The 27578-nt window shown below is 36.4% G+C and overlaps 1 protein-coding gene across 1 annotated transcript; it reads right to left on the bottom strand.

The window, feature by feature from the left end:
- Nucleotides 1-45: 45 nt before the first annotated feature.
- On the bottom strand, nt 46-26293 carry LOC141440758 (sialin-like). The gene is made up of 9 exons (XM_074105305.1): nt 26132-26293; nt 11847-11973; nt 10118-10211; nt 8664-8906; nt 7664-7835; nt 7090-7229; nt 6383-6603; nt 5491-5791; nt 46-3299 (listed from the first exon to the last, which is right to left on the bottom strand). The coding sequence occupies exons 1-9, from the start codon at nt 26154-26156 to the stop codon at nt 3102-3104; spliced, it is 1521 nt and encodes a 506-aa protein (XP_073961406.1). The 5' UTR covers nt 26157-26293; the 3' UTR covers nt 46-3101.
- Between the last annotated feature and the right edge of the window lie 1285 nt (nt 26294-27578).

The raw sequence follows: 27578 nt of genomic DNA, 5'->3' as shown, positions 1-27578 counted from the left end.
GAATAATAAATTCAAGTACAAAGGTTACTAATGAAAAATTCAGTGTATATAGTTACACATTTATTTTAAAAATATTACATTTACGTGCATGCTTAAATTCATCACAGTCATTTGAATATTTAAATAATATAGGTAATTTTACAATCAACAAAGCTAGCGTAGTGCTATCCTGATTCAAAATTATCTTTGAGCCTTTTACATTTCTATAATCTTAAAAATAATATTTCCATTACTAATAATGCTCTGAATAAATATTGTAGATGAAGGCTCACAATAATTCAATAATTAAGATCATTTTGCACGAAAATATCGTCTTTCTATAATGGTGTCGAGTTGACGCAATCGCGTCGATGACACGGACTATCACGGAAAGTGCCACAATCTCGTCTGAACCTATGGGCAAAATTAACTAATGCCGCTGTTATAAACAAATAGTATTGTAAATAGTAGCAACAGCAACACTAAATTAAAATTAGTTTTGTTGTTAGCCATTTTGTTGACTATACTTGCATTGTCGGTCAAGCCATGCTAAATTTTAAGTCAACCCGATCACTAGAAGTAGGCGAAATTTGATTAGCAGGATTTGACTGAAATTAAAGCTTGTATGAGAAGAGGCACCTTTTCTGGATCATATAATAAGTTTGTGGCATTGTAATTTTTGGCAACAGTCAATGTTATCGACTAATTCAATTCAATTATAGAAATAGAGCAACGGTATCGATGATTCCGCCAATAGGGCATAGTAACCAAAACTCTACGCAGGGGGCGACACTAGCGCAAACCCATGATAAACGTCAGTTTTCTTTATTATATTTTGTCGCCATAACAGATCATGACCAAAGAGTAGGTATTAGTACTTAAAGAAATCATGATATATTTATTAGTAACAAAATAACATGATATTTATATCGATAGTAACGATACTCAAAAAAACTGTTTACGGTTTTGTGCTAGTGCTGCACTCTGATGGGAGAAAATTTCAGTAATAGTCCCTGTTGTCTGGGTTGAAACAACCGGTGTTCGGTAGCTTCAGCAGTCAGCACCATGTCAGTACGCAGGCGCAGTAGGCAAAATGACATCGACTTTTTGAAGATTAAAAATCATTGAAATTACAGTCTGTTAAATATAGGAATGGACAGAAGGAAAATAGGCTCTTTATAATGCACGCTTTAGGAAGTAATTTTAGTGTACGGTCCAAACTTAATTCTAATTAAAATATCGAAGACGTCAATATTAGTTTCAATTATTCATTAAGTAACTGTTGTCCGCGACACCGTTCAAGTAGAATTCGTTTATTGCTATCCCGCGGGAACTATGCAATTTTCGGAGATAAAAACTATTCGTGTCCTTCCCCGGGGCTTGTAATATGTGTATACCGAATTTCACCTAAATCGGTTCAGCGATTCAGACGTGAAGTGGTAGGTAACAAACAAACATACAGACTTACAAACTTTCGCATTAATATTATTGAGATTAAGTTTACTATTTTCCATATCATAATTAAAATACAATAAAAAAACTTTTCCTATTTTGTTAAAAACAGAAACGTCTTCCTATAAAATAAATAAAGAGGCAGAGGTTAAGAACATTCTGCAGGAAACGGGACCTTTATAATATTGTTAACTCAAGTAATATTCTATACATTATTAATAATTTTTAATCGTCAGCTTGGATCAAAATGTGACGACTTTTAATCATATACGAATAGTTAACTTTTCACTGCACCAAATTTGATAAAATTTGGAATTGAAAAAAGCTTAAACTTCATAGCAGAAACTACGCATAGAATATTTTTAAACAAGGAATGAGAGCGGATGAGTCCACGAAACACAGTTATAAAATTATGTATAAATATAAATCGAATTGATATTATGTAGCCAATTACGGGTTAATATTGTGTTATTTTGTAAGTACATTACATTAATCTACTTACAAAGTAAACAAAATTATGACTTCATCTTATTACTTATTTTATTCATCATCGTCATCATCATTATTAGGTACGACTTCACAAAAAATATTTAGAACCCCTGCTTCTGTGACCTTCTAGAGTCCAATGTTATCCTGAATAGACAAACTGTCATGGACATCGACTGATCATGATCAGTTGTAGTCGAATAAGTTATAGTTATAATAACACTCTAAGGGGCTGTTACACCATCCATTGATTACCTATTAACTGGCGGTTAGGTGTGATGCCGTCTCTATTTGTTTTGTTCGAATAGACGGAGACGGCATCACATTTAACCGTCGGTTAACACTAGTCAATGGATGGTGAAACAGCCCCTAAGACTGCATATTCGATGGTAGCGGAAAACGGGATAGAATCCGCTTCCGCTGAAAGCCTCCCGAATAAAATGCAGTCTTGACATCAGAAATAGAGTAAATATAAGTAAGTTGAATTTATACAAAAGAAATAAAGTAAAAGCTAGTAAATTTTCTTACTTAAAAACTAAAAATTCCTCAGTATAATTGTCTAGGTCTTATATTAAAAAAATATAACATAACATTTTAACAAGGGGAGCTTACAGATGTAATAGAAAATGAACCATAAATGAACCTTTTATTTGCATTACAAAGAGTGTAAATGTCAATGTACGGATCTTTTAAAAACCACTATTCTACTATACTAAAAAGAAATCCTCAAAATCCTAAAATGCAGACTCGCTTTCTTACTCATGTAGGTTCAGTCAGCGTCAAATATAAAATCAAGTACAGTACAAAGCTTAAGCTGTTCATAATCATAGTCTATCGTCAAGAGCGCTATAGAACGTGTTCCATAGTTGAACACCTTCGCTCCCTTATATTTGACGCTAATTATGCATAAATTTTCTTTTACCTATCGGATATCGTTATCTTAGTGTTTAAATAGTTATATGTATTTTGTTTGATTAAAAAATATTGTTCATTTGACAGCATGGCCAATTTTATTTTTAGGGTAGAATCTAAGATGCTGTTTTAATCTTATATGTTTACTTGTAAACTGTACATTGGACAAATATGTAATTCCAAACCAAGCGATACTACTAGTGTAGTGTAAATCATCTGTGGCGATAGCTTAACATAAATACGTATCATTTAAACCTACTACGAAGTTTAACCTACGTCTTAGCGGGAATTGTGACGGTGGTGTCAGTAGAGCTCGCGCTAGGCCGCTTGTCTCTGTCGTCTTCCTCCACGACTGGCATGTAGTTCCATTCCTGCGTCTCACCGGTGCCAAACAATATGAAGTAAAGCGCCGCAGCAATGTACAGCGAAGCGCCTGTCATGAACACTGGGCGCCATTCCGCAAAGCCGTTCTGCAATTATTTTTATGTGATTATTGATAGTGATGCTGATGAATAATTTATTACCTAGTGAACTATGAGAAAACTGTTGATAATTATTGTCATGAGGGGGATTATCATACTACATAGAACTCGGTAACCTTTTGTGTTTTTCCCTAATAAATAATAATAGGATCAAATAAAGCCGAATATGGGCAATCAGGGGAAAAGCTTCGTGTAGTTTTGAAAATTGGTACAGTTATAAAGGTAAAGGTACTTTTTACAGATTACTTCGGACAAAAGTTTTTACATAAAATTTCCTAAAAATTTGGTCATAATGTGTGATTCATTTTTGCTCTACGATCAATATACTTTGGGAGCTACAGTTACAGCTACTGGTTAGGTTGTGTGAGTTTTAATAGATGTTAAAAAGTAAACGATTTAAGAATTAAAAACAGAATTAGAAAAACCAAATCAGTTTGTCTTTATTCATCGGCCAAGGGTGTCGGACACGCTCAAAAATCTAGGGTTAGAAGCCGCGTGCACATTTTTGCGTTTTAAGTGATATTTTTCTAAGGATTTCGTATGGAATTTTCCAAGTTTAGGTATATTTTACCCTAGGCTGCTATTTACTCATAAACTACTAATAATTCTCAAGCAAACTTAGCCGTTATAGTTTTCCTTGAAAGTTTGATATACTACTACCATCCTGATTTTTTTCATTTTTCCACCCAGAGCGAGCGGGGACTCGAGATTTTTGAAAATTTTCAGTCTTTAAAGATTAGACAGTACAAACAAACAGACAGACAGACAGACAGAATAACTATAAGGGCTCCGTTTTTGCCATGGCTCTTTGAACCCTAAAAACGAAGTTTTAAATTTTTATTTAAGAATAGAAAAACCAAATCAGTTTGTCTTTATTCATCGTCTTTTACATTGACATCTTCGTCTTCTTCTTCTATAGTATCTGCGAAACTTGTGTTCATAAACTTTGTGAGCAAAAATTTGCTCACAACGGACACACTGAAGCGCCGTTCAGATATTTTTGATCAAATTTTTGCTCACAAGTTTATGAACTGGACTTTACACCGTTTGTACAGAGCGTAATCAGCCGAAACATACTAGACTGCATTTAATACCGGCTTTTCGACATCCACATTTTCCAGTGCAACGAATTTTGCAGTGACAAAAAATTGAAGTCAGCACGGTTTGAGGAGCTGGAGGATCAGTGGTGGTAATTGGTTCCAGCGTTCCATCAGCTCCTCGCTTCCAACCCCACATTTCGGGAGGCATTTCGTTACCCATCCACTCTTGTACTTGGTGGAATAATTGAAATGCGTGATATTTTGCTGACCCTTTAGTAGGGGGAGAGAGGAGAGATCAGCTTTGGACTTGGTGCTGGATTTTACAAAAAGCGAGTATCGATGGCTGTTAAGATCAAGCTGAGTAGTGGGCGCACGATATATCGTGAAAAACATAGTTTCTCCTGATTTTGCTATGGCTTCCGATGTTTATGTTATACACCCTGTAGCTCCTAAAGTATCGTGGAGCAAAAATAAAGATGACGAAATTTATCGGAAAAATATAATATAAATGTTCATCTGGATACCGCAAGGTATAACTGTACCAATTTTCAAAACTACGATTACATTTATTTTTCCCCTGATTTTATTATTAATTTTTTCACCCTATAATACTTTAGTAGGTATACTAATTAAACCTTAGTTGATTACATGTACCTACCTACCTACGTAGGTACATATGCCACGCAGGTACGTACGTGGCATAAGCGGCAGAAAGGTATTTTTTTTAATTGAAAGTCATAATGGGCCGCATAATTAGATATTTATGGTGTTAAGATGTCAGTTAAATTATTTCCACATTTTTTATTCCTATTATTAGGTAGGTACGTTAAATTTCCCTTATGATTCAAAAAGATTTATGTCATCATCATATTAGAAAAAAACGGGTCAAGGTGTCAAGCCACGCGCAGTATCTAAAGGGTTCCGTAACAAGATGCGGCAAATATTTAATATTTTTACAATAAATCATGTAATCATGATACTTGTGCCGCAGAAACAAAAGTAGATCACTTGACGACGCTGCACGTCACCAGGCGTAACTAACACCGAAACAAAGAAAACTGTAGTGAATGACCTTCTCGTTTGTTTTTCTAGATTTATTTTGTCAATTTTAAATGCTTAAAAAATTTAAATAAACTTACTCCATTTTTAGTAAAATGCGCTGTGACGAGAGGCGTGACGAACCCAGCAGTGTTTCCAATTCCGTTTGCAATCCCGTATAAAGTTCCCGCATAGTTTGGAGCCAAGTCCTGATGGTTCACGAGGTTGGTCAATGTTGCTGCTCCATTCGATCCCATAGAGAACGTAATTAGTGCGACGGAGAGGACCGGGGCACACCCGGTGAATCCCAGACCGATGAGAAGAATGCCAGGCAATATGTGAGAGAACAGGCAGAAGAATTTGCGCATAAATGTCGTTGACACCACGTTTTGTTTGACGATCCTGTAAAGATGATTTAGATTGTAATTAGCAATTCGGCAGTAATTAGGTAGGTACTTTCTACCGCAATGAAAGTAAAAGCTGAACATTTTGAAATCGACCTGAATATTTATGGACACTTCTAGCTGTCTTCGAATTTAATAGATAAATGAATACAAAGATTGCTTCATCATGTCGATAGGCAGCCAATGAAAGTATGATGTATCAACAACATTGTTATCTAATATTTAGTATAGGCACTACAGTTTATTTATTTAAATAATTTGTGTTAATAGCACCAAAAACGCATGTGAAACAGTCATGTGACACATCTTCCTAACACAAAAGACAAGAAAACAATATTTTCCAGCTGTGTAAATTCAATTGTGAAGCACTTCATTTACATTTAAATTTAGTGGCACACTGCAATGGACTGCGTGTAATGTAATAAATAATAATACTTTTTGTAAAGCTCTTGCTAAATGCTTTGTAATAGATGTTGAAATTTCAATGGGTATTGCAAGCACTTTAATAAATAGCTTTGAAATACTTAAGCACATTGATTAGTCAACAAATTAATTTTGGCAATTTCTTTCACAAGATGTCTGTGTTTACCTGTCACCAATAGCGCCAAAGACCAAAGAAAAGATCATCCGGGCAAGGTACGGTAGTGATGCCAATGTGCCAGTCGACGTCAAGTTGAATCCTAGTGCGCTCGACACAAACTTGGGAGCAGCGGTCATCGCGAAATACAAGCCCCAGTTACTGCCGTAGTGGAGAACCACCATAGCTAGGAACGGGAATGATGTGAGAATGCTCTTGAATGGGGGAACGACCTGAAATTAATGAAAGTTGCATAAGACATCGGAAACTGGAAAACCCATAAAAGTCTTACGCATAATAAGTACAGAGAAAGTACCTTGGGCGCACTGTCGCTCTTTCGTGGCTAAGTACACTCGTAAGTACCTACTGTCATTCAACACTTGACAAACTATGTCTCAATGCGATAAAGCGATCAGCTGGCTAGTTTTTATGCTAACTAATATACCTACCTGACTTATATCTATACCTACTTAAACAATGAAAATTACTTTTAATTTTTACCTGACTGCCTAAAGAAGAATTGGATAATTAGAAAAGTGTTAGTTATACCTACTTTCATTATACCATTAAAGTTAATATCTAAAAAAAACACCCCGTGAACTGAACATATTTGACGTAACATCGCCTCCGAACGCGACATATTTTTGGCATCAAATAGTTCTGTAACATGAAACTGTTTTTTTTTGTTCTTAATTAATTAACACTTCAAAAGTCATTACCTTGGTACCGTGTTGCTGTACTTTATCACCTATAGCATCGAGGATGTACTTCTTCTCCTTATCCGAGATGCGTGGGTGTTGCACCGGCGAATCATACACGAGGTACCACCACAGCACGCACCAAACGAAAGCTATCCCTCCTGAAGACAAACAAACCGTTTTAGTACTACCTTCAACTTAAAGACTTTTTGTAGTTCGTGAAACATTCCGTAATAGCAAATAAAATTCAGAGCCAAATTAATAAATAAATAAATATCATGGGACACTTGACACCAATTGACCTAGTTCCAAACTAAGCTAAGCTTGTACTATATAAACATACTTATATGGATAAATACATACTTAAATACATATTAAACATCCAAGACCCGAGAACAAACATTCGTATTATTCATACAAATATATGCCCCGGCCGGGATTCAAACCCGGGACCTCAAGCTTCGTAGTCAGGTTCACTAACCACTTGGCCATGTGATACCTAAATGTGAATTTCAACCCAGTAATCTCTTTCTGGAAACGCACCCTAAGATGTAAAACTGAGATAAATAGTTAATAAAGAAGCCTAGGTACATACCTGGTATGTAGAAAGCGTAGTCCCATCCGAAACTTTCGATGACGGGCCCAGTCAGTGACCAGGTGACTACAGTACCAATTGCGCCGCCCAACAAGGAACTTACAAACTTGCCCTTTTCCGTGGGCGGCGCCCAATGAGCCACAAGGGCGTGAAGGGCGGGGAACAGGAAACCCTACAACGATAAATCCACTGTAGATTTGCATCCTCCAGCCTATATATGTCCAACTGCAGGGCACAGGCCTCCTCTCAGAATGAGAGGGCTTGGGCCGTAGTTCCCACGCGGGCCCAGTGCGGATTGGGAACTTCACACGCACCATTGTATTGCTTCGCAGGTTTGTGCAGGTTTCCTCACGATGTTTTCCTTCACCGTAAACCTCGTGGTAAATTTCAAATGTAATTCCGCACATGAATTTCGAAAAACTCAGAGGTGCGAGCCGGGATTTGAACCCACGATCCTCTGCTTGAGAGGCCATAGGTCAAACCACTCGGCCACCACGGCTTTTTTGATAGATTAGGTAGATTTGCATGCTACTTTATAAATAAACAAGAGATATGGATTTCTACGTAAAACCACAGAGTACGTAGGTACTTATTACTTATTACAACTAGTAAAATAACAAAGTGGTCCCACCGTTTTGAGTAGCTTCTGACGACGGACGTAAACAACTTTACCGTAATCAAATAAATAAGTAAGAGTGTTTATACATTATTTCTAATTTGCATAATGTTTGGTTCTGCATGAAAATCAGCGTTAAGAAATTGCAATGCGCGTTGATGTTGACAAATGGTCAGTTAGAGTTGCAAAACCAATTAAGAATCGTAATTACAGCAGCCATGCTGCAACTTTGTAGTATAAACTGAATTGCTTGAGGACAAATGCGGTGATAAGGGCAACTGATCAGTATGGCTATGAAGACGACTTTGCAGACTTTATTGCTTAGCAGCCGTGCTATAAATATTAACATAAAAAAGCCACGCGCGAAGATAAATGTTTACTTACGGCTGCTAGTCCGATTAGGAATCGTACTGCAACCAATACGAGGTAGTGTAGCCTGGCTGCTTGTGGACAGATCACGGTGAGTAAGGCACTGATCAGCACGGTGATAAAAACAACTTTGCGAGGGCCCCACATCTCTGCCGCTGTGCCACCGACCAGACAGGTGATAGCGTAGCCCCAGAAGTAGCCGGAGAGGACATAAGCCTGTTGCTGAGGTGTCCACTCGAAGGTTACCACGCCATCGGGCTGTTGATAAAAAAAAATGTAAAAGAATAGTAGCACCGTGGAAGCGCTCATTGCCAGTTGCCAGCATGTACTTAACGAGCAGCGAGCAAGTATACCTATTACTCGTTAGCCATATATGTATTAATAAAATTATAAAGTGTCAAGTCAACTGTACTAATCTCGTTATTCCAATAGAATCAAAGCGACGGTTTAGTGAGAAAAAAAATCAACGGCGGCAGTATTTATGTACATAATATTTTAAACAGGTTAGGTACTTGTTCAATCGATTCCATACTCATTGAACATTGTATTTTGCTTCAGGTTGATTGTATAATAAATCATTTTTTTATATTATTTATTTTAAACTTTTTTAAATATACCAGTTTTAGCTATGATTGAAGTTGATGGCTAGATTACTCATAAAATTGTTTGTATGATATTGAAGGTAAGATATTAATAATGATATGGTCTCAATTGACAATATTCTCTTCCTTATAATTGAAATGCGAAGTTGTTTGGTTGTTTGTTTCAAATCAGAATAAATATATTAATGTAAGTAGGTACAATCTTGTAACGTCAGAAATATTACTTCCTCAGTTTGTTTTATTATTTTACAATGTCAATATTAACAGATCAAATGTAGTAGAGGCATTGCATAATATTTGAACATTCTTAGATAAAACTACTTCCTTAGCACCTACATTAATTATATAATGTAGCCAATAAAGATAAAAAATATATTACTAAGATTGCTACTGTTTTGTACTAACTACATTTTTGTATATTCACATAATTTAATTTCAGGAACACATGTTAGAGTAAGAGACGTTGCAAAGCAAGTGTTTAGCACAATGGAAAAACTAAATACAATGTAGGTGCAAGTCCGTAGCCACCTTTTCACTCACTGCCCAGGTTGTATACGAACACTTTATTCATCAATGAATGTAGTTACCTAACATACAATTCTGAATTTTAACCTGCCGACAGTAAAATAGATTGCTCGTAATCAATGTTACTACAACAATATTGGTAAATATAAACAAAACGAAGCAATTGCTTTACATAAGTAGCACCAGCATTGTATGTATACGTACATTTGTACATATTCTACGTGTTAACATGAAGCAAAACAGCAAACGCCGTTACGTGCGAATGGTTAGGTATTGTTACGGCAAAATTAACTGGTACAATAGACAGAAGGTTACAGTTCTGTTAGCGAAATGGCAGTTTACCTGCCGCAGCTGCCGCTTCGTGATCATTGTGGAGCTCGTATTGTCTAGCAGCGCGCTGTCGTCGGTCACAATGGCTTCACATTGAGATTTGACTCTGGAAAATTACGAACAAAGTGGTAGATACAATACACTGCCTTAAACTTGTAGGAAATAGAATAGCTGTTTAATGTGTTATGTAGTTTTAATTTCAAAACAACAAACCGCCAGCTATAGGTAATCATAGCTCTGCTCTGAATGAGTTAAATTTTTTAATCCAAAGTTAAATAAAAATACGTTATTTAATGGCTTTACAAACATATTAATACGAAAAAACAATCTCTCTAAGAGTATTTGTTGTTCCCTTATTGATTGCTCCTCTCTATCACTCAAAGGTTGACTGGTAGAGATCCCTTCAGGGATAGGTCCGCCTTTTGTACTTTATACTTTTCTGTTTGTTACCTATTGAATTTTGTATTTCCTTTTGCAAAATTATCATTAAAGCAACAGCACCATAAGAGTTAGGTATGAAGACTTGGAGAGCTACTTTTTTGTCGTCGAAAGAAGCATTTGAGGTTTGAAGTAAGGCAGTTTCTAGAGATTGTCATGTTTGATTAAAGAGTACCTATAGTCATATCTATTATAGTTAGTTACCAATCGACCAATTCCTATTAAAGACACGTTTTTCCGACACATATTTATACGCCTTTTTAAGTCAATTTCCTGTGTAAAATTTTCCTTATGAAAGTCATTTCAATGTTGACATTACCTTCACAGAGTACCTTTTCTGAATACCCTTTAAAATTGTTTTCATCACGTGTATGGCCAGGGTCGAGCCCGGATAATTCGTTAAGGTCTTTTGCCAATTACAATGATTGGATCATTAGAGATAAGTTATGTAGGTTAATGGATGCTTTTATAAACAACGCAAGGCTCTCATTGAGGTGTTTAGGAAGCTTTTTATTTCACGATTAACTGGCAAAAAATGTTACAGATGACAACACACCAATTGCCCCAAAATCTCTGTTAAAATAGTATCATGATTAGTTTAGGTTTAGCCATGCGCTTGACCACATACTAGTGGCGTAGTGTACTTAGATCAGCCTTATTTGACACTTTCAGACATGCAATCATTTATTAAAATAATGTTTTAAAATTTTAAAGCATTACTACAGACATCAGGGGTTCGGAGGCCTGGTGATCTGACATACAGGTTTTCCCTAGTTTAGTCACCAGTCTCCACCGCACAAATCTTGTACCTAATGCTACTGTAATGTGTAAATTTAACGATTGTATTTACTGGAATTGTGGTGGAGTAAATAAACGATTTTATTATTATTAAACATAATCAAAAATAAAATAAACTTCATCATCGTCATCATCCCAGCCTGTATACGTCCCACTGCTGGGCACAGGCCTCCTCTCAGAATTATTTTATGTTAAAATGCTGCCAACTGTTGAAAAAATCTTTGAAGGTTTTGCAAGGACTTGAGGAAAAAGTTTTCATTTCGACGTTACGGGATATTCGTTAATATTGGCGAATATTTAAATACCTATTCGCCCTCATACCTACCTTCCTATTAGTTTTCGTTTTAATCTTCTTCAACTATGAATTTAATTAGGTAGCTATTAAAGTAAGAAGAAATTACGGTTTTTGATATAACTTTCACTAGTATGAATAACGGATCTAGTAAATACGATGGAAAAACATTATTTACTAGATCTGTGAGGGGGTTAATAACATGATACTTACGAGGAAGAGTTGGCATCATCGGCCACCATGGCGATGATGTTGACGCTCATGTTGACGCGAAGCATGTAGCTCACCCAACACGCGAAGAACATCATCACGGCGATGTTGAACCGCGCCGGGACAACATCTGCAGACAAATTATATATCATTAGCCTTTATTTTGCTACTTTTCTCTGATGAGGGCACGATGAGGGCAAAGGCGCGGGCTACAAAATACTTGCATTTGTATGTTTTACGAGTACATTCTTTAAAGTTCCGTGTTGTTTCTAATCAAAATTTGAAAAGCATTCAAAATGTGTTTATTTATAAAAGCCATTTTTTGCATAATAACGTGTATGACAAGCCAAAGCAGAAGTCTCGTGATAATGATAAGCCGGCGTTGACACTATCGAACGTGGACTCGTACATGAAGAGTTCCGAACTACAAGGGTACTTAAAAACAGTTCAGTTAAGTTTTAGTTAAAAGATCTAATGCAAGCTTTTTTTCTTGACTGTACTTTTTGCTCCTGGTTACCGAAGTACTAGTCAAGACGAATCAAACGATTCCAAACTCGCTGCGGTCGTCGTGTCGTTTTATTAGGTACAGAGTTCTTATGGCTACCGTCTAATTTCATCATCAGATCAGATACATGTGTTAGCCATTTTAGTAATGTGCTAAACCTTCGTTAGAAGGTTTTATTAAACACCAATAAAATAGCAAACTAAATAGGTAGGTAAACATTCAAACAACATAGGGTCATTCGTGTTGCCCTTAGCAGCTACCGGCTGTCACCTTGGCCACCTAGCAACGCTTAGCAACCAAAAAATGCTGAAAATAAACACGTTTTTTGTATGACCACCCTCTATAATTTTCAACTTTTTTTTACTTGAAACTGACCGTGATTGACCCCTATGCAGATGAGGCCAAGTGTATCTCACCGGTTCAGTAATAGCCTATTCACGCTAGCCTTGAAGAACCCTAGATTGTATATTTATTCGGGTTTATTTTATTTTTAGTTGGTACTATTCGTTGTTATAGCGGCCACAGTAGGGACTTAATACATAATCTATCAAAATTTCAAGTGAGTATTAAGGCTCAAGAGATAGAGCCCTGTGCTGTGACAGATGGACGGACAGACAGACTGACAGCGGAGTCCCAGTAATAAGGTCCCGTTGGCACCTTCTGGGAACGGATCCCTAAAGAACACGTTAACAAGCCTCTCAAAATCGGCGCTACTTGAGGAGTGCATCACGATTAAGATTAAAGATTAGAATCGTCGCGTGTGTCAAAAACAACTACCTATCAGAATAAACATATCGATGCCACGAGACAAAGATAAGATAGTTAAAGTGTTAACAATCAGTACCTATGTCCTTAAGATTTTGAGATTTTGTGACAATCTCAGGTACTCATAAAAAACAAAACGTAAAACTTTTCGTGAAATTCGAAATTGCACCTGATCTGTCTGAATACTTACAATCCTTAAAAGAAATCCAGATATTGAAACTGTCATCCAATGCTTAAAGGGCTAATGTCTATTGACTCGGAATACTATTGGCTCGACAATAATTATAAATTGACAATATTTCCATTAAACTACTTACTTAAGTTTGCTCCATTAACTTCAGTGGATTGAGAACGGAGTTTTTCAGCTCGTAAATTTTGGATGTGAAAAGGAATAAACGTACCAAGGAAAATTTTTACCAAACAAAATTACCTTTTATTTACTTTAATAAATCTATACAATAAAGTCTCTGTTTAATTTATTTATTACTGCCTTGCGAAGTATACAAATTAAATTACAGGTAAGAAATCAATTAATTAATCTTTAGAGTCACGTCCATATTATTGAGAGTAATGGCGCCCATTTATTCCGATCCCTGTTTATTAAATAGCAACAGCGGTATTACATGCCATAGGTAAGTATATTTTAAAATAACTCTTCAGTTTTACAATTAAAACTTGATACAGCAGCTGATTAAGATGTCAATAAACTCTTGTATTTAAGCTCTACGTAATAAATAAAGTTATGACTTCAATGCGATTGAGGGCAAGGTTTCATTAACACTGATCATTTGCATCTTTAAAAACTTTTACCTGGTCTTGTTGTCTCCCACGTAGTTAAGTACAATGTAACTCGAATCTGCACCGCAACAATAAATTTGAGGGTTTTCCTCATCGACTTCCAATGTCATTTAAAGCATTATGTAATTCATCTCATCATAGTAAACACGTCTTCGCATTTCACATTGAGCTCGTCCAGTTTTGGTCATAATAATAATTAATATTAGTTGCTGAGGTCAGTTCGTTATTAGCACAGGGGCTCTGCGAATACGGAAAATAAACGCGAAGGTATTCGGTTTTAGCAAATAGCTGGCGGTCGAATTGAAGTGGACGGCCTCGTGGAACCCGAAAGTGCTACCACTTTGCAACCACTTACATAGTATAAACCCAGTAACCAATACCACACACACCACACTTTTTCATAAGCATCCTGATTGTCCGCATTCAGTTCTTAAATTCTCGCTTGGACTCACATTACGAGTGGGAGAGCGCGGGAAAGCAAGAGAATCTCTGAACAAACCTAGCTTGTGAAGATATCACTACGCTCGGCAGACAATCATAGTTTGATCCGTTTGGTCATAAGCATTATACGGAATCAGGTGTCTTGACGTCGTTGGTCACTATACTTTAACAACACTAAGACTGAATTGGTAACAAAATAAATTTGGCCCTCTGCTGTCGCTGTGTCTTAACAGGGCGTCACATGTATACCTATGTATCTATAATTCTAGCCATGTTTGCAATAATAAATAATAAAAAAGGCAAATGTAATATGCATAAAAATATTGTCTAACGCGGTATTTTAGTACGTCACAAATAAGTACAAAAATCAGTATAAACCATGTGATGTCCACGGGAATGCCTTGTCCCGTGTACCTAATCACTTAATATCTAGTAGGTAGCAGTAGCGGCAGGTAATCTGAATCTCGAACTAAGTGACTTCTTTATACAGCGTGGTCCGGACAACTTTGAGAATCATATACATTCGCAAGGACAATCGCATTCGCTATTTCTTTCTCATACAGTGAGTTTGACAAAAGTTGATTGACATTGTCATCGTGCGTACATTAGACAACACAGAGGCTGTATTGTCTAACGTTTCTGATGCTCGAGAACGCAATCAAATTACAGTTTTTGTATGGGAAACCTGTCTTTTGATTGCGATCGCCAGCGTCAGAAACGTTAGACAATACGGCCTCAGGTGGAGTTGTTTGACTTGTACGAGTGCAAATTCGGACGCAGTCGAGTTATTCGTCGATTTGTTACTGGTCTATACTGTGCCACTCCGTACACGCACGTAGATGATAACTTTCAATTTGAATGTCAATAACAAATGAACAGCGATCGCAGAGCATTGCACTCGTTCGCATTAGAATTAAGAATATGAACCCAACAACCAGGCAGCACACCAACAGACAGGTGGCAATAACATAAGCCATGATTAAAAACATATCGAGGTGAAGCGAAAGCTTGTTACCGGCAAGATCGTTTGAACTAGATCGATTTACTCATGAACTAATTGTCAAAGGAAACGTACAAAGTGAAATTAGTGACCACTTTGAAATCAAATGCCAAAATTACAAAATACACTCAAAATTATTATTATTGTATCAGTAGCTATTTGAACTAAAGTAAGTCTAGCACTCAACACTGTAGTTGAGAAACAAAGGTAGAGTCACAAAAAACAATTTACAGCCTATCATAAGAACTTTGGCATATTCTCTGATTTGAACATTTAAAAATATATATTTATGTATTTCTTATTGACTGTTGCTAAGGTTCTTGTGCTTGGGCCAGAGCTAATCTCAACCCTCCCTTAATTTAAATTTAATGGGATGGGTGTGTTTAATGGGTGGTCAATGAGTTAATGTATTAATTTCCCGCTATATTTTACAAACCCAATTATAAGCTTATTTTATACCTGACAAAGATGACTAAGTGTTCTTAATGACCCGCCATAGTCAACGTTAAGTGTTTGTTGACCTTAAGTGACAGACCACACCCACGCTTTTGTTTACTTTTGCTGCTTCTTGACCTTATTTTGATTCCGTTGTATTCAAATAAACACACCCTGTCCAGTAACCAAATAATGACACAAAATACTACGCATTAAGTGAATATCGACTTTCTTTGCCTAAAAAGATAAGGTCCATATGTAAGTATAACATAATTGCAATTCCGTGCTTTTGCAGTTGATGCCTATCTGCACCGGTGAGCTTAGCAACGCTACACATATGTGTTTACACCAGACGGTTGTGATGGGAGTGTTTCTAATTATTTGGTGTGAGCGAAAAGGATATTTATTCCAAGATTAACGTTAATAAGTATGTGCGCTACGGCGGCACGTTAAATAAATAAAGAAATGGCAAAATTAAGTACTTATTTTAACTCAGGTAGTAGGTTGGTCCTCTTAGCCAACAGATACACAACAATTTTACAAAACATTTGACACAACCACTAATTTGAATATGCCTATAACCGACATTAACCAATTAATTCCCAGTTGTAGTTCTGAGCCCGACTTCAACAAAGGTTTCTCGTCCATTGTTGTGGCATTGTCATTGTATGGTTACAACTAAGTACTTAATTGATATCTTCGAATATAATGTGATTGTGTTCGAGACGCGAAGTCACCAGGCAGGCACATAGTAAGTAGGTACTTGAGATAATCTAAATGTCATGACATGACATGTCGTTGTGCTTAACATGATCTCTTAAAACTCGTACCGCCTCGTATCATCTCATGCGCTTTGAGCGAGCAAAAACAAGTTTAGAGACAATTTTGATGACATCAGAAGGCCATTAGTTGGTCCGGTCAGTATTCCTGATGTCACCAGAATTGACAATTAATAAACGTGGGACGGAGTGTAAATATTGTCATACAAAATCTGGCTAATTTGTTTGCCCTTTATTTATTTATTTTATTTATTTCAAAGAAACTTACACAGCATAGCAGTTAAACACTAACAGCCTTATTCATAAAAAGTTAGAGCCTCCTTGAAGGCTCCTTGAAGGCCCGATGCTAAAAAACATGATTCATAAACGTCTGTTAGCGCTAATCAGTCGATCAAGGCTCTGCTAAAGTTAGAGGACCGTAGACCCTCCTTTATCTCCCTGCTAAGTCACAAAATGGCCGCCACAAGTTTGAACAGCTGACTTTGACAAGAGCAAAAAAACCATACCGAAGATATTTATAGTGAAGGCAGGGCTACAGAAAGATTAAAAAAAAAACAGGAAAATTTATTTTCAGGAATTTGTATTTAAAAATCCTCTAAATTAGCAACAATAAATTAACAATAAATATGAAAAAAAAAATTAGGATGATTAACATAATTATGGCTTTTTGCACAACATAAACATGCGGATCGGAAATGGCGGGAAAACAAACATCTCGCTTTTTATTTTTTTTTCCTGCCAATTTGCTGTCAAATGGCTCTGTTTTGTCTTTGATTGGTCAAGGTGGCTAACATAACGCGTCTAATCCGTCTATCAGCAGCTCAACAACTAGCAGGCTGCTAGCAAGCGTTTATGAATCATACTTCTTGAAAGGCTGTAACAGCCTTATTCATAAAAAATCCTTAATTGAGGTTTGACCGGTCTGTTACTTAGCAGACTGATAAAGCTTGTTAGACGGTTGTCAAGAAGTATGATTCATAAACGCTTGCTAGCAGTCTGCTAGTTGTTGAGCTGCTGATAGACGGATTAGACGCGTTATGCTGGCCATCTTGACAAATCAAAGACAAAAAATGGCCTCATCGATAATTAATTTTTTTTTTACAGCAGTGACAGCAAATTAGAAGAAAAAAAAAGCCAGATGTTTGTTTTCCGCTATTTCCGATCCGCATGTTTATGTTTAAGTGCAAAAAGCCGTAATTATGTTAATCATCCTAATTTTATTTTTTTCATATTTATTGCTAGTAAAGTAGCAGTAATTTTAGAGAATTTTTAAATACAAATTCCTGAAAATAATTTTTCCTGGTTTTTTTTTAATCTTTGCGTAACTTCACTAAAAATATCTTCGGTATGGTTTTTTGCTCTTGTCAAAGTCAGCTGTTCAAACTTGTGGCGGCCATTTTGTGACTTAGCAGGGAGATAAAGGAGGGTCTACGGTCCTCTAACTTTAGCAGAGCCTTGATCGACTGATTAGCGCTAACAGACGTTTATGAATCACGTTTTTTAGCATCGGGCCTTCAAGGAGCCTTCAAGGAAGCTCTAACTTTTTATGAATAAGGTTGTAAAGGACTAAGCAAACCAAACACAGGTATGCACGGATGAGGAAAATAAATTGAATGACAAATACAACAAAATAAAAAGTACCTATATGACAAAAAACAATAATTACAGGTTCATTTGACACGAAAATATATCTTAGTTAATTGTAATTAATTTGTTATTTATTTTTATTATTGAACGACCGGATAGCCCATTGGCTAGAGAACCTGACTACGAAGCTTGAGGTCCCGGGTCCGACCCCGGTCGGTGCAGATATGTGTAGTGTACCTATGAAAAATACGAATGTTGGTTCTCGCGTCTTGGGTGTTTAATATGTATTTTTTTATTATTATTTATTTACTCAAATAAAAACAAAAGAAGTACAGAAATACTTAAGTATGTATCTATCTATCTATTTAGGTACGTTTATCCGTTGCTTAGTACCCATAACACAAGCTTTGCTTACTTTGTGACTAGGTCAATTGGTATTCAGTGTCCCGTGATATTTATTTATTTATTTTAAGTTTTGTTTTTATAACTCCTTATTTATTTAAACAATTGAACTCACTTTGCAAGTTTTATCTTCTATCGATTCGAGAGACGAAGTAGTAAAATATATTTAACTCAATATCACCAGCAGCCTCGATATACTGTTCGTTATTTAATACGATTCACGCAATTATCATTTATTAAAACATTTATTCTAGCTAATTCATAGAACTACTTCGCGGGCTTTTTCCCATCAAAAGTCAAAACTTTCCAGTATGTACCTACAGTCACCAGCATTAATATCTGCCACAGCGGACCGTGCAAAAATATCTGACACGTCCTTCCGGCCCTAGGAATAGAGTCCTATCAGATATTTATGCACGCTTGTTGTGTCAGATATTGGTACTGGTGACTGTACTTATAATAGATTCCTTCTGATAAAGTACATAGACATCATCATGTTTTTGAAGAGATAGGTCCAGTTTCTTATTTGATAATACTCACCATAACGAACGAAAACCCCTCCTAAACAGCGAGAATTATCGTAATACTTATCTCAATCGAAAAAAAAACGTTATACGATAGGGAAAGAAAATTAAAGAGCTACTGTTCCTCACTCTTTAAGACGAAGACCACCGAAAGAAAAATCTGCATCTCTTCAAAAAATTTACTTAGCCAATTCTGTCTCCGTAAGAAATTTTAGTTTGTACTCAGCCTGTAACCGTGTAACTTACAAAATAAGCATCCAATTTCTACAAATTTCTAAATAAGGTTTACTGCGATCAACTAACTAATATTTATATACCTATTATCAGTTCTCTTCCATTTAAGATTTAAAGCAAGTGCCAAATAATAAACAAAATGTAGAATACCTAATTATTACGGCTATGAGATCAAGATGACATAATTATTAATTAGTTAAATGCCATACTGTTTCAAGGTTTCAAGCTAGATTTCCGAATGACAAAATTCCTCACTATTATCCACAATAAATCATTGAAACCTAATTTAACCAGGCGTGAAACACTTCGCGAAAGTCCTACAAGTAATTATTACTTAACTATAGGCCGCTGCTCATTAATCGAAGCATTAAACAAATATTTTCAAAGCAACCATGATCACTGATCAGTCTAGCTAAATCCATCAACGTCAAAATAAATGAAGATTGCAATGTTTTGCATATTCAAATGCAGCGGTGCTTAACGGACCCGTCTATAAACAAATGACCGAATCAGTCATTCGCATCATGGTGTCTAATTGAATGAGTGGCGACGAATATTTGCGTAACGGTAGAGTCTCTGGAAAACTGGCGTGACGCTTAGTTAATAAGCAAGTAGATTGCCTGTAGCAGAAGCAGTTGGTGAAGGTGGTATCGTTTTGCAGCACGCAATGCACTGGGTGTTTGAGTAAATTACAAAGTTATTCTGAATCAGCCACCGGTGAAAGTGCAGGAATGCAGCAACTGCGCGCCATAGCGGCGCCCGCGCTGGCTCCAGCTCATCTTCCTGCTCACCTGCGTTTCTATTCGACAACTCAAAAGAGACACAGAAGAGGTGCAGAGGTGAGAGAAAACCATTACAATGGTCCTAACATGCATAATACGTGAATAAGAGTAAAATATCCTAAACCGATGTAGCGCGTAGCTTTTAAATATATCATATAGCTTAGCGATTTCGAAAAGAGGCCCAGATTGGTCGCCAATGTGTGAGTGGCGCCAGAACGCTACTGTGATTAATTACTTGGATTAAGTAAACTCGTCATGATTTATCTTTTAAAAAAAAACTGCTGACTGAGCTCGCACCAAAGTTAGTCTGAATTTATCTATGTGTGTGAAATTACCATGAACATTGAAGGAAAAGATTGCAAGAAAATTTGTAAGCATTTGTGAATCAGTTCATTGATGTATAAATAGTGCGTGTGAAGTTCGCGACCCGCACTGAGCTCGCATGGAAGCTAGATAGGTACTGTGTATAGTCACCAGCATTAATATCTGCCACAGCGGAGCGTGCAAGAATATCTGACACGTTCTTCCGGCCCTAGAAATAGAATCTTATCAGATATTTATGCACGCTTGTTGTATCAGATATTGGTGCTGGTGACTGTACCTACACTAGGTGCCCAGCAGTGGGACGTATATTGATGTATATTTGTTTAATCTGTAGCATGATTCGAACAGAGATTCTAATAAAAGAGATATTAAATTAATCATGTAGTTTGCCTACAAAAAAGGGAACACGGCGCATCCACAATTTAGTCAGTTCTAATAAGATGACAGACAGACAGATCTAACAGTTAGAAACAAAATTTCAAAAACCAAAGTCAATAGCCAAACGCCATTTGGCGTATGAACCAATGATTTTATACGCCTCCGTTAAAAATAAAATCTACTAAACATAAAATCATGCACGTGTAGTAACTTTCATCCACCCGTAACCAAACGTTAAATATCTAATATTTAACTTTTACACTTCAAGCCTGCATTAGATAAATGTCCGTGGAGAGTAAGCATTGCGTTTCTGTTTTCTGGCCCACTATGACACTTATGCCTCAATACCTATGTGACACAGTATATCGGGCACTTGAACTTTCTTACCACTAATTAAATACTTAACGGTACCGACAGCCTACTTAAGCATCTTAAGATTCTTTAAGCTTCATTTTTTTTTGTTACAGATTTCAACGAATTAGAGCTTTTCAAATTTAAGATGCATTTAACCTCTCGTATATATCCAAACACAGATACTATGCCAAGTTTGACGCTATCGCAATAATATTATGAATGCGAAATGTAAGTCGGTTTGTTTGTTTGTTTCTTCCTCACGTCTAAACCACTGAACCGATTTAGATGAAATTCGGTATACAGATAGCTTGAGTCCCAAAGAAGGACATAGGATAGTTTTTATCCCGGAAAATTGCATAGTTTCCGCGGGATAGCGATAAACGAATTCTGTGCGGACGGAATCGCGGGTGACGGCTAGTCTTTTTCTGTTTTTTATTATGATCTGTAGAATTTGTATTCTTTGAAACAAATGAGACTTGAATGTTTTTTTTTTTATTTCCGACATGCGAGAGGTTAACGGTGGAATGGATTTATATTTCGCAAACCTGTGACTTGTGTACAAAAAAATCTATAAAATTTGGTGTGGAAATGCGAGATATCTTTAATTATTTGTTTTTGAAACTTTACACTGAGAACATAGTGTACACTGAACATTCACCAAATCGCCTGAAACCTTTGTCAACGTAATAAAGAACATTTTTTCATGAGTTCCTACTCAGATGAACTCACTCAGGCGCAGGATGAGGTCTATATCGACTGGTAGAAAATTTTTAGTCATAATGTAATGTTTGACATACTTAACTCTTTTTTTCTCTGAAACCTTTTATTTTTCAGAATTATTATAAAACAAACCTAATCTAACCTATATAGTTCTACAGGTGACCATTTAAAAAAATATGAAAAATGTACGGTTTCAGCGGTTTTTTTTTCATGACTAACAATAATTATGACAAACATTACGTTATGACTTCTAAAATTATGGCAGTCATATTTCGGTTATTCCGGATTCATATCAAGCGTATTTCCTATAAAACAACTATGACGAGTATGAATAACTACTTGTATATAAAAATAGACTATCAATGTGGATGAAGCGTCATGAAATCCTTTATCTAAGCTAACTTATAATCTTCGGCCATATGCTGTTTTGATCTCGTAACCCTCGATTCACTGTATCGTAAGATTATGACAGTAAAAAGATAACTGGGTAGCGTGCGTCATTCATTTGACGCGAGTAGAGAAGCCCATTACAGCGGGTTATGCCGCGGTTTCATTCGTAATTCGTCACCCTACCTGCTAACCCAACAACAATTGAACTGAATAGTCGATAGGTTAGGTTAGCTGGTTAGCTACTAATGCAAGCAGAGCAGTAGTTCTATTTACGTACACACTTCGCACATACGATAGAGTACCCAAGTAAAAAAACGAGTTTTTAGTTTTTCGATATATTTCAGGAAAGCTTTTTCAGGTCAAATAAAAATTTATACCATTACCCTAAAAAGTTAGTACTTAAAAGATAAGCTAAGACTAAATTTCATTCATAATTCTCACGCACGGCACCTTCTCTAGATACAGTCAAGTGTAAAAATATGAACTTATTCAAAGTTTCAAAATAAGTACTACAGACTCTTATTCCGACGCAATAAGGCCGTAGTAAAATATTTTTGAGTGGTTCGAATAGATACTTATTTTTGCACTTGACTGTACCTACCATAGAAACGACTACGAGTCCAAAAAAACATTCCTCTAATCGCTAAACTAGCTAAAGAGATTTTTTTAATTTAGATTTTTAACCGACTTCAAAAAAGGAGGAGGTTCTATGTTCCAATGTTTGTATTTTATTTATGTACCTATGTTCACCGATTAGGTACTCAGTCAATTGTCTTCTATTCTATTCTATTCTATTTATATTCTATTCTATTCCATTCTAAGATCTGATGATGGAATCCTAGGGAAATCGACGGCAAACCTCAAATTTTATAGGCACACCTATGGCGATTTTGGCATTTTTAGCATTAAGAAAAGCATTTACATTCAGAGAGCATCATTTGGTAAAACTATGGACCTGATGAAGAAGACCGTAGATGACCAATGGAACTCGTCAAAGCTAAGTAAATATGCTCGCGCGTTTAACTATAAACGATCATGATTAATATACCTGGATAAGCGACTAAGAAGAAGCTTTAAGTTAATGATTCTTTCGAACTGATCTGATGCTGAAGCCGGAAGGTAGGCAACGGAACTCTGTTATAATATGTAACTAAGCCGTGTTTGGGCTTAATGGAATCGTTGTGAGATGTACTTTGGCTACGAATTACTAAAAAGTGAGAAATAAAGAAAGACAAAGTCGGTGACTCAGCACGACCCAACAGCAGGGATACAGGTATATAGGTGAGGTATAAACTATTGCTCCACTCCTCTCCTGATGGCTCGTGCTGAGGCACCGACCTTGAGCTAGTAGGTACCCAGAAAAATATTTTCAAGGGTTTTGTAGTCGGTTTATTTTTTGTTATTTTTTATTTTTTTGGAGTCGGTTTTTAACAAGAATAACTTATGTTAAATGTATAGATTACGCGTTCGTTTACAAGTACCTACAGTAGACTAACAAGAAAATGGATACTGCTAAAATTATAAAAAAAATACCTACGATGTCAATGGTTAAATAGATAAAGACGTATACAAAATTATAATTTGTAATTTTTGTATCTAATTGTGGACGTATCGATTTCTTTGTAGTCGACTGTACGCTGCATTTTAGGTGCATGTACAATATTAGCATCAAAACAAAAAGAAGCGGCCAATATGCTCAGCAGCGAACCACGCTCTAAAGCCCTTCACAATAAAGACGTGTTAAGGCTCTGACTGTACTGTTACTTAAACGCGCGCATTATATCATGACAGAACAACCGAACATCAAAGTATCGTTTCTTGTGTCTGGATAATAGGTATAGCTTTACAAAATATTGACACTTGGACATTATGTATGCTAGCTTGGTGTTTTCTGTACCAATAGGTATGCCATTTGATATCAAACAGGCATTCAGGTTTCCTATTAGTAGGGCAGTACCCGTCATGATAGGTAGTGCATATCGGCGGTAACATGATTTTTTAAGACAGTTGGTAAATTTTTGTATACCTAAACATATTTTCGCTTGTAATTTTATGAAAGCTTTCGTGAGATATAATGAAGAACGTCTTCTGAAAAGCCCGAAACTAGTCGGACCATGCCCCACTTGTTTTGTTTTGTTTAATTGATTAAATGTTGAACTTTTTAGACTTTTAGAATGAAAATGGATTCCTCTGCTGCTAAGTATATGCCATTTAACTAAATTGCTCTGAGCAATATTACATAGTACCTATAATGCCTCAGGCTTCACAAAAACGAGGTACGATGCGAGTTTTTGCTACCGCTTTTTCAAGCGACGACTCCGGTCTCATCCTATTAGCAAAAATGAACATTTTATTTCTTTATGATCTCAAACGCAGTAACCTCTCCAAGGTAACTGTTGATACACGTAATAGGTACAGTGGTTAATTCTACAAGTAGAATACAATCATGAAATGTGGCCGTAATAATAATAAACAATATGGCTACCCTTGGGTAACCGTGGAACTACCCACTGTAAGTACCTAGAGACTCTACTCGGGCTCTACATGACATTAGAAGTCTTGTCTTATAAATATTACCAATGAAACCAACGTTTCGACATTGCGATAGTGATTCACTTTGAATGTGTCCATGGTCCAATAAGAAGGTCATAGGAACGCAACAGCGATACTTATAGGTACAAAAGTACTTAACAGTATATTTATTGCAGACTAGAACTTAGAAATGTCAAAGCAAGTAGATCACAATATACTCGAATACTATTCGAAGCCTAAGCTTTCGCTTGTGAAGGTTTTAGGTTATATTAAGTAGTACTACTTGAATAGTTTCAACAACAATTACTTTTAAGTAAGTTCCTCTTTAACACGGATAGTGCCAGTTTCTGACTCGTCTCTAGATTTCTATTATTGTTTTGACGCTTGTATTTTCGTGGTTCCACACCTATGTATACATTCACGCTGTATTACGTCAACCAGAGGCTCGGCTCTATAGAATTGGCAGTATAATCGTGACGGAACTATGCATTTTGCGATTTTACAGTTCACCCAAGGGCGGAGGCAACGCAAAAGACCGGCTCGGTGAAGAGGCACTGCGATTCATTGGCTACTTAACAACGAAAAGGTACGCATTTAAACAAAGCTTGGGAAAAATAGGTCGTCCTTCAGACACCTTTTCAGCAAAAAAATATCCAATGGAAAACATTTTCCAACGGCGTTCATGGAAGTATTTTTTTATTTAGTACCTACATAAGTGCTAATGAGAGTGCAAATAATGTAAGTTAAGTGTAAGTTATGGTATCCTTATATTGTTATAAATATTAAACGTCCTTTCCGCTGCACATTCGACAAGTCATTAGCACAATGTCGTGTGTGCCGGCATCAACAGAATTACCCACTCGGAAATGCATCTCGATGGACAATTTTCTAATTAAATTCTCGATAACTGGGAACACGTTAAACCCATTGAGTCAATGTCACTCGGGAATTGCAGTGAAATCTACATACATGTTTTGTTTACGTACCTTAGGTACTTTAGAAATTGACGCGCGTGACTTTATACTTTTACGGCTAATTTAATAATATGTGCAGTTTTTATGATTCTCATAAACATTTTACTATTATCTAGCTACGAAACGATATTTTCAGCAACAACTATTCAAGTCTAATGAAATGACCGTAGATATTACTCATTTAAACAGGACGAACTTACACTGAGGTTCTAGTTAAAAACTCAGTCATTAAGGAGCTATCGTTAATTACATGAGAAAATGATCAATCGCGTAATTACCTAAGTAATTCTCCGACAAATCCTAGACCCAGTTAAAAGCCTAATGGAAAATTAAATTTAATAAGTTATGAGTGAAGTTAACTTACCAAATAGTTTTATGTGGAGCTTCATTCTGCAGTTGTTTGTCACTTTACAACGAAGTCAACAAATGAACCGCACTTTGCGAAGGTTGTTTGAATGCGCGCTCGTGGCAGCGGGGTGCGCGCGCGCCGGTCTCGCTGGGACTGCGGCGCGGAGGCCTCGCGTCGCGGGCCGTCGCGTGCTACTTCAAACACCCAACACCTTAATAACTTACGATTTCCCAAGTTATATAAACAAACATTATTCATTGAATCCATAATTTTCAATAGTATACTATACGACATCAAACCTATTTTAGCAATAATTTTACATGCTGCGGGAAAATTAATCGCACACACACCGTTATGTCAACCAACATGGACGTCATTTGTACATATACTGTGGATTGTTTCAGTGTAAATAACCTGACTACTAATGAATAATTTAAAACAAAACAGTTCTAAATTTGTTTATACTTTGATCATTAGATAGAGCCGTTTTTATTTGAGAAGTCTCCTTAACTAACAATGCAATTATAAGTAATTCCTTATACCTGCCAATATTGTACAAAAACTTATTGCTTGCCCAGCTTTATAAATAAACCTCAACCGGAGAGTAAAATTACTTTTATCCCCGATAAAAATAACTTCGCGGTAGCAACTAAGATAGGTACTCAAGTACTTTTACAAAGAAGCAAACTAGCCTCCAAGTGCTATAAGTACCCAACCTATCGCGGAATGACTTAGCGACTGAACTAAAGTTAACCAGTTCAATAAACACACACATGTTCAAATATAGCCAGGCACTACCAGGTACAATCCAGTCATTAGCAGGGCGTGTTTTCTCGGGAATTGAACCCAAACGGAGCTTAGATACTTATTATATCTTTGCAAGCTCAAGTATATTAGTATTTATCTTATTAACTGTTTGCGCATGACTTGAGAACCTCAAGATCATCTCTGGAAATGAACCTACTGGTCTCATTTTCGATTGTTTTTGTCACTATACTAAGTTTTTTCTTTGTTTTTGGCATTTATTGTAGGAACGTAACCCTAAAAAAGTCGAGTTCGAGTTTAGTTTAAAATAAGTAAAGTAAATATTTTGTACCCCGAATTCTGGTTGCCACGTGACAGGCTTTGCCTAGTGTGGGATAAACCGAAAAAAAAATGAAAAACATACTATTTAATAAACTGTTTTCATTTTAAAAACTTTTATTTTTATATCACGTATTGACGTGAGAGGCTGCTATGGAATAAAGGACAAGATCCCGGTTTAGCGTCCTCTTAAAAAGTTATGAGCCTGCCATGAGGATTTATTTCGATTGCAACTTAAGGCCATAAAACTTAGCCTCTGTATTCACATTACGCGGTTTAACTTTATAGGAATTGGAATGTAAAACTGACATTGAATAATCCGTAAATATCGGGGCTGTTCAATGGCAAATGAGTTCAGTGCACTTTTTATATTTAAACT

The sequence above is a fragment of the Choristoneura fumiferana genome, chromosome 23 (assembly GCF_025370935.1).
Source record: "Choristoneura fumiferana chromosome 23, NRCan_CFum_1, whole genome shotgun sequence".
In the NCBI taxonomy this organism is placed as follows: Eukaryota; Metazoa; Arthropoda; class Insecta; order Lepidoptera; family Tortricidae; genus Choristoneura; species Choristoneura fumiferana.
This window is presented reverse-complemented; position numbering and strand designations above follow the sequence as displayed.